This window comes from Octopus sinensis, linkage group LG24 (genome assembly GCF_006345805.1).
Source record: "Octopus sinensis linkage group LG24, ASM634580v1, whole genome shotgun sequence".
Lineage (NCBI taxonomy): Eukaryota > Metazoa > Mollusca > Cephalopoda > Octopoda > Octopodidae > Octopus > Octopus sinensis.
Window position 1 is genome coordinate 21,719,466 of NC_043020.1, and position 7,544 is coordinate 21,727,009.

At 36.9% G+C, this 7,544-nt stretch overlaps 1 protein-coding gene across 4 annotated transcripts in view; it reads right to left on the bottom strand.

Annotated features, from left to right (window-relative positions):
- Positions 1-2,137, bottom strand: part of LOC115224126 (coiled-coil domain-containing protein 73-like) — a 182,801-nt gene extending 180,664 nt beyond the window's left edge. The window contains exon 1 of one of the 4 annotated variants that reach the window (XM_036512722.1): positions 1,840-2,137. In XM_036512722.1, coding sequence (XP_036368615.1) covers positions 1,840-1,960 — 121 coding nt within the window. In that variant the 5' untranslated portion in view covers positions 1,961-2,137. Of the gene's footprint in view, positions 1-1,746 lie in introns of all 4 variants that reach the window. The other 3 variants (XM_029794930.2, XM_036512723.1, XM_029794931.2) reach the window with 3 other exon arrangements.
- Between the last annotated feature and the right edge of the window lie 5,407 nt (positions 2,138-7,544).

Genomic DNA, 7,544 nt, shown 5'->3' on the forward strand with positions numbered 1-7,544 from the left:
ATATGTATATATATTATATATATACAGATTTACCGTTTGGTGAATGTAACCGAGTATGTGGTGATTACAATAGCTTGCCAAATTGTTAGTTATAACAGCAGTTCCTGGAAGAATGTTGTGGCTAATAACATTCCGTTTCTGTACACCTATCGGGTACAAGTTGAAGAAATCCTTTTCTTGTTGTGGTGTCATAGCATCCGACACCCCAAGTTTTGCGACATATTCTTTCTACATTGTTCTTGCTATTGAAGAACAAGCTGTCATCGATCTCCACTATATGAACCGAACTACGAGGGACGTTCAATAAGTAATGCCTCTGACCCACTTGCAGTTGTTTGATCTAGCTGAAATTTTGCATGTGCAATCATTTATATTTCTATAGAGTAAGGGGCAAATTACAGCTCTGAATTAATTGTGGTTTCTGATTTACAGGTGTTTGAACCGAGTCAAGTGTGAAATGGAGCCTGTTGAGTGTCGAGCAGTGATCCGGTTTTTGTATTTGAAAGGACGCACACCACGGGAGACTTTTGATGAAATGAAAGTAACTTATGGTGATGATGCCCCATCATATGACCTTGTAAAACGCTGGCATCGTGAATTCAAACATGGTCGGAACTCTGTGGAAACAGCTCCCAGATCTGGTCGCCCACTTCTGCCATTGATGAAGCATCTGCCCGTCAAGTTGAGGCTGCCATTTTGGAAGATTGACGCATAATTATTCGCCAAATAGCCCATGAGGTCAAGATTAGTACCGGGTCTGTGGAAACTATCATTCATGTCCATTTGCATATGCAAAAGGTGTCTGCCAGATGGATTCCCAGGTTGCTCACGCCTTTCCAGAAGCAAGAACGCGTCGAGTGCTCAAGGGTGAATTTGGAGATGTGCCAAGAAGATGAGTCAAAATTTTTCAAAAGACAGATTACACAGGATGAAACCTGGGTCCATCACGATGATCCAGAGACCAAAGCCCAGTCAATGCAGTGGAAGCACCGTGACTCACCCCCTCCAAAGAAGGCAAGGGTGCAGCCCTCCGCTGGCAAGGTCATGCTCACAGTCTTCTGTGCGAAACCGGGACCACGACAATAGACAAGTACCCGAAAGATCGCCAAAAACATTTTACAAAAATTTTCAGAATCATAATCTCCATATTTTTCTGCATATTAAAAAAAAAAATTCTGAAAATAGTGAAAAATGAAGGAAAGAGAGGGGGGGGTTTTAAATTAGAAATGTCGATTTTTGCCAATTTTTTTGCAGATTCGTATTTTCCGTACCCGAAAAGGCCCCTTGGAAAAGATTTTCCCCACAAATTTCTTTATAATCGTTTGAAAGGTATTTCTATAAAATTTCATTGAAAAAACTCTATTTTCGTAAAAGCTACGAAAGAAAAGCTCGGATCTTGTGCATTTTCCAAAGTCCTTTCCCCACCCTCCTCCCGTTGCTTTGCGTCCTTTTTGTTTTTTCATATCGTTTCCTACACATTGTTTTATACACATTCCAGTATATTTTTTGGATTTTCATTTCCGGGTAAACATTAACCAAATTTTTATTCTGAAAATTTTCTGAGCTTGAAGCTTGAATTCCGAGATTTCTCGTTTATCATATGGATATTTTGAAGATTTGTATATTTTGTAGACTAAATCAAACTTTCACTTTCCGGTCTTGCAAAAAAAAAAAAAATCAAACAATAATAAAAATAAAGGAAAGAAATCCTGTTTTCATCCTGAAAAAGAAATACAGTGTAAATACCTTCATTGAGCCTTGAAAACGAAGAAGTACCGAAATACTAAGAGTAAAGAAAATTATTACGAATTTGGAGAAGACGCTTCAAATTTCACTGACCACTTGATGCTGTAACGAAGAGAGTATCCTCGGTAACTTTGGCCGGAAGACTTAGCTTTATGTCGTCCATTATTCTCACTGGCAGACGATAACTTTTTAAACGATGAACGGAAGTTTTCATTCGTTTTATATATAAATGTCTAATTTCTTATGAAACGAAAATTTATCGTATTAAAAATATGGGGGCGATCTTACGATACTAGTCACACGACATATAAACCACTTGTGTTTATTTACATTTGTGAAGATGATCGTCGGTTTCCGTAAAATTTTTTTTTTTTTACATTTAGGTTCGGGAGAAAGGGGATCTTTTGAAGTCAGCGTGAAGGCGAAAGAGACAGAGAAAACACGATTGTATGAGGGAAGTTCTTTTGAAGTTGGCGTGAATCAAGAATTGATGTGCGTGTGTGTACTGCTGTGTGTGTATATGAGAGAGAGATAAATGACATTTTTTAATTCACTTTTTGTAGTGTGTGAATGATTGACAGAGAAGCGGGATCTTTTCTGTTTGATAGACGGAATTTTCTAGTTAGCTAAAAAATTTGAAACTTCGTATACTGGTAGAATGTGTCAAAAGAAAACATTATTGAAAACAAAATTGTAATTCGTAACTTAAACGTAGTTTAATTTTTACGAATTTTAACCAATGAAGTCCCAACATCTTCGAATTTTAACCAATGAAATCCCAACATCTTCGAATTTTAACCAATGAAATCCCAGCATTCCTGCGTTATCGATGACGGCGGCGAGCTGGCAGAAACGTTAGCACGCCGGGCGAAATGCTTAGCGGTATTTCGTCTGTCGTTACGTTGTGAGTTCAAATCCCGCCGAGGTTGACTTTGCCTTTCATCCTTTCGGGGTCGATAAATTAAGTACCAGTTCCGCACTGGGGTCGATGTAATCGACTTGATACCTATGTCTGTCCTTGTTTGTCCCCTCTATGTTTAGCCCCTTGTGGGTAATAAAGAAATAGATATTGATAAAGAAATATAGCAGACGCACGACACACACACACACACACACACTCTCTCTCTCTCTCTCTCTCTCTCTCTCTCTCTCTCTCTCTCTCAAACACATGCATATACATTTGCACAAGCACATAGTAATTAGTATATAAGCGTACGCACACAAGCAAAAATACACGTTCGTGTTTTGCCACTTGCAACAAATTTGCACTAAAGGTAAATAAACCAGAAGGGGGGGGGGTCAATGTTTCATCGTTTCGGGGTCGGTAATTAAGTACCAATTACGCACTGGTGTCGAGGATTTTTTCCCCAATTTATATCACAGCTTCCGACAAGCTGGGGGCATCCTTTTATGAAAAAATATTTCGCAAATTTTTTACAATACTACTCACACTCCACGCGCAAACTCGGGACCGATTTAGGCATATTATTGTTTTGTTTTTATTGTTTCTGGCCCTTCAAAACCATGGGAGAAGCCTTTTCGGCAAAAAAAAAAAAGAAAATATTCAAAAAATATCGTTAATATTTTTATTGGGAGACGAAATTCATCAATTTAAGAGATATAGCTGTTATTTCTAGCACCTGTAGAAAACAGAAGAGAGAAAGGATGAGTAAGACGTGTGCGTGTGAGTTTTTAGATGCAGTAAATAATTTGAGCTCGAATGCTGCGATTTCATTGGTTAAAATTCGTAAAATTAAACTATGTTTAAGTTACGAATTACAATTTTGTTTTCAATTTTGTTTACAGTAATGTTTTCTTTTGACACATTCTACCAGTATACGAAGTTTCAAATTGTTTAGTTAACTAGAAAATTCTGTCTATCAAACAGAAAAGAGAGGTTATGTATGTATGAATGGCTTTAGTGACACACACACGCACGCAGGTTGTTATGTATGTATGGCTTCAGTGACACACACACATACACACGCGCACAGATGGCATGCCAACTTCAAAAGAACTTCCCCGATCCAATTGCGCTCTCTCTGTCCCTTTCGCTTTTACTCCGACTTGAAAAGATACCCTTCCCCCACACCTCACTTATATAAAAAAAATAATAAAAATTTTATGGAAAGCCACAACCTTCTTCATAAACATAAACAAAAACCACGTGCACCATAGTTTGACAACTATGGTACTCATACCGTAATTTAGCCAGATATGGATCTTTTCAATCTCAGTTACAGATTTTTTAATTAATTTTTTTTTTTAACTAAACAGTTTGAAACTTCGGATACTGGTTGAATGTGTCACGTAGAACATGGTTTACTCTTAACGTTTTTGACAAAATTTCGTATTTTAGAAGTTATTTTGTGTTACAGTTGTCGTATTTGAGTAATTTTAACCAATCAATGACATGTATTCAGCTGAAGAAAGTTACTGCTGTTTGCGAAAGTAATGGAAGAGCAACAACTTCTGGGTCATCAGGTCATCTGTTTTGGACACTGCATACATATATGTATGTAAATACACAGACACATGTATATGTATACACACACACACATGCAACTTTTTGAACGCTGAGGAAAGGGAAGTGTGTGTGAGGAATACATAGCTTTTAGGAGAGAGGGGGGTTGTGAAGTTGACAGTTGTTCATGCAGCATTTCTGCTATCCATCATACACATACACACACATTCATATGTAAAGCTGATAAAACCCCGAAAAGGAGAGGATTTAATAAATTAATATGCAGCGGTAGATGGTGATAAGTTTATATAAAGCTATTGTTCAGATCGTCAACACACCACCACTCTCCGTTCTCTCTCTCTCTCCGATTTATCATGTTAAAAAAATCAGGCGCAATCACTGAACGAGTTAACTAAAATCAGCCATTAAAACATATATTTGTGTGTATGAGTGCATGTATGTGTGTATGTATGTGTGCATGTATTTATGCATGTGTGAGAATCTGTATAGTTGCTTGACGTGCTGGAAATAACAACCAAATCTCTCTCAATGTCACATGCTAACATTATATAAACAAGAGGACACATTGGATTAAAAAAAAAAAGACTCTGCCGGTTACGACGACGAGGGTCCCAGCTGATACGATCAACGGAACAGCTTGCTCGTGAAATTAACGTGCAAATGGCTGAGCATTCCACAGACATGTACCCTTAACGTAGTTCTCGGGGATAATCAGCGTGACACAGAGAGTGACAAGGCTGACCCTTTGAAATACAAGTACAACTCATTTTTGCCAGCTGAGTGGACTGGAGCAACGTGAAATAAAGTGTCTTGCTCAAGGACACAACGCGTCGCCGGGAATCGAACTCACAACCTTACGATCATGAGCCGAATGCCCTAACCACTAAGCCACGCGCCCTAACATACACATTGGATAAGATGGAAAAAATACACACACACGTATTATTCCCTATAAAAGAACTTTCTGTTGTCAAAAACGTTAAGAGTAAACCTTGTTCTATGTGACACATTCAACCAGTATCCGAAGTTTCAAACTGTTTAGTTAAAAATAATTAATTAAAAAATCTGTGGCTGAGATTGAAAAGATCCAAATATCTCTTTATATATAAACAGCAAAATATTTGTGTGTTTGTGTATCCTTTATACAAATCCACAATTTTTCAGTTAGAGGGCTCGCACTTTCTATGGTCATTCAAAACCGTCCAAGGGTAGTCGTGCACATCTTTACATTTCCCCAGTCACCCCCGCAAAGCCATTAAAAAATCAATAGAAGTGACTTTTTTGTGAATTTTCTATCCAAAACACAATCAAAATGCCCGAAACTTGATATGCCAATTGAATGCCAGCTAGCTTTATGTGATTGGTTGGAGATTTGGACAGTACTAGGCCTCGAAACCGGTTTTATATTATGATCAGTAAAACCGAAACCAATTTGCCAAAACCGATTTTAAGGCTTGCTGTTTCGGATCTTTTCAATAAAAGATGTTTTATGTAACACATTCTACCAGTATACAAAGTTTAAAAGTGTTTAGTTACAAATAACTATTTTTTAAATGTGCCGGTCAAAGTGAAATGATCCGCTGTATTTTTTTTTTTGTTTGTTTGTTTTTTTTCGCAAAACATTTCTCCATTTTTTCTTTTCAAGAAATATCGTTGAAACTGAACTAACTGAACTGTTGTCGGTCACCTTTAGTTGAGAGTGCAGTCTGTTTCATTGAAACATATTGCAACATATCAATTCTCACCTTCTTTCCCCTTGAACCTTAGATCAGCACCTTGTCATCTCCTTCGCTAACCCCTGGTTGACTCTTTGAATTTGCAGGTAACTGAGTTTATTCATAGCAAGTCAAAGGGATGCTGTTAGTCTTCAGTCGGGTGATCTTTCCCGTTGAGCAGAAATGTCAAAACCTTGACTTTCTTGAGGTATTTACATAACCCAAGGAAATTTAAAGGTGAGTCGATTTCTGGACCTTTTCTATTTTTGAACGAAACAACATTTAAGGAAGTATGCTGAACAAACATATAGATTATTTCCTGAACATGATGCTGAGAACACAACAGAATTATACAAAGAAAATGAAATAGGAGGGAACCTAAAAACAAGTGTTACTGTTGTCCCATTTACTTATGAAGGTAATGGACTCATTCGTGAATACACAAGCACAATGAAGAAAATGAATGAAGAGCCCACAATCGACTAGTCGTGACTAGTCGATCCTACAACGACTACCTAGCAAAGTAAATAAAACACAAAATAATTTTTTTACACAAAGTAAATAATTTTTTAAAAACAAAGTAAATAAAACACAAAAACACAAAGTAAGCATCAACTAGCTAGTGCCTATGCGCGCACTGGGACCACTCTTCTTAAGTAGTACCCGCGAAAACCGGTTTTGAGATTTACTTATACTTGAACTCAGTTTTGGGAATTATTGGTTTTTTGCGAGCCCTAGACAGTACTCGCGTGTATGTGCGCACGCACACAGCTGTATATGCATGCACTAGCTCTATGAGCCGGCAAAGCCGAGTCATAGTGCTAGTTTAACATAAAATGTAAATAGCTTCTTTTGTAATAAAAATGGAAACATTTTTGAACACTTGATTTAGAATGAGAGTATCTCAATGTTGTCACTCTTCCGAACTAATTGAAATAGCAGTCTACGATCTCAAAAATAAATTATTGATTTAACAATGTAGTATTTGATATACAAAAAGATAGGCTAGTTATGGTGAGAACATGTTTGATTATAGGTTAGATCTAATGTTATTTTTTGTTTGCGTTCGTTTAATTTTTATTCTATTTTCGACTTGAATAACATTGAAAGTTTGAATCAACTAGAAATAGTTAAATATTAGAGCAGTTAAAGAATATGTCGATTTATGACCTCAACATTGTTGCTTTGTTAGTAAAAAACATTTTCTTTTGTGATTTCATACTATTCTTCTGTTCTTGAACTTTTACCAGTTTCATTCAGGCAATCTTCCAATATCAGTCGCATAAATGTCAAAATACACAGCTGATTATTCGGTAATTTACGTAAAGAATTCTTATTTATTTACTTTTGTTTTCATGTCCTGTTGAAACCGATATTTGTGTGTAAGCTGTCTAGTCCATTATTCAGGATAAAATGCAGTCAGTAGAGTGGGTATATTAATGAAAATATACAGTATTATAGCCATTACAGCCAATCTTACCAATCAGTTTTGCACTTGGGGTTCAACAGAGTGTTGGGTAACAGTCCAATTATGTAACCCTGAGCTCTTCAGAGGTAGCTATTATAGAATAAAATATGGTGACTGCTCTCTATTGTTG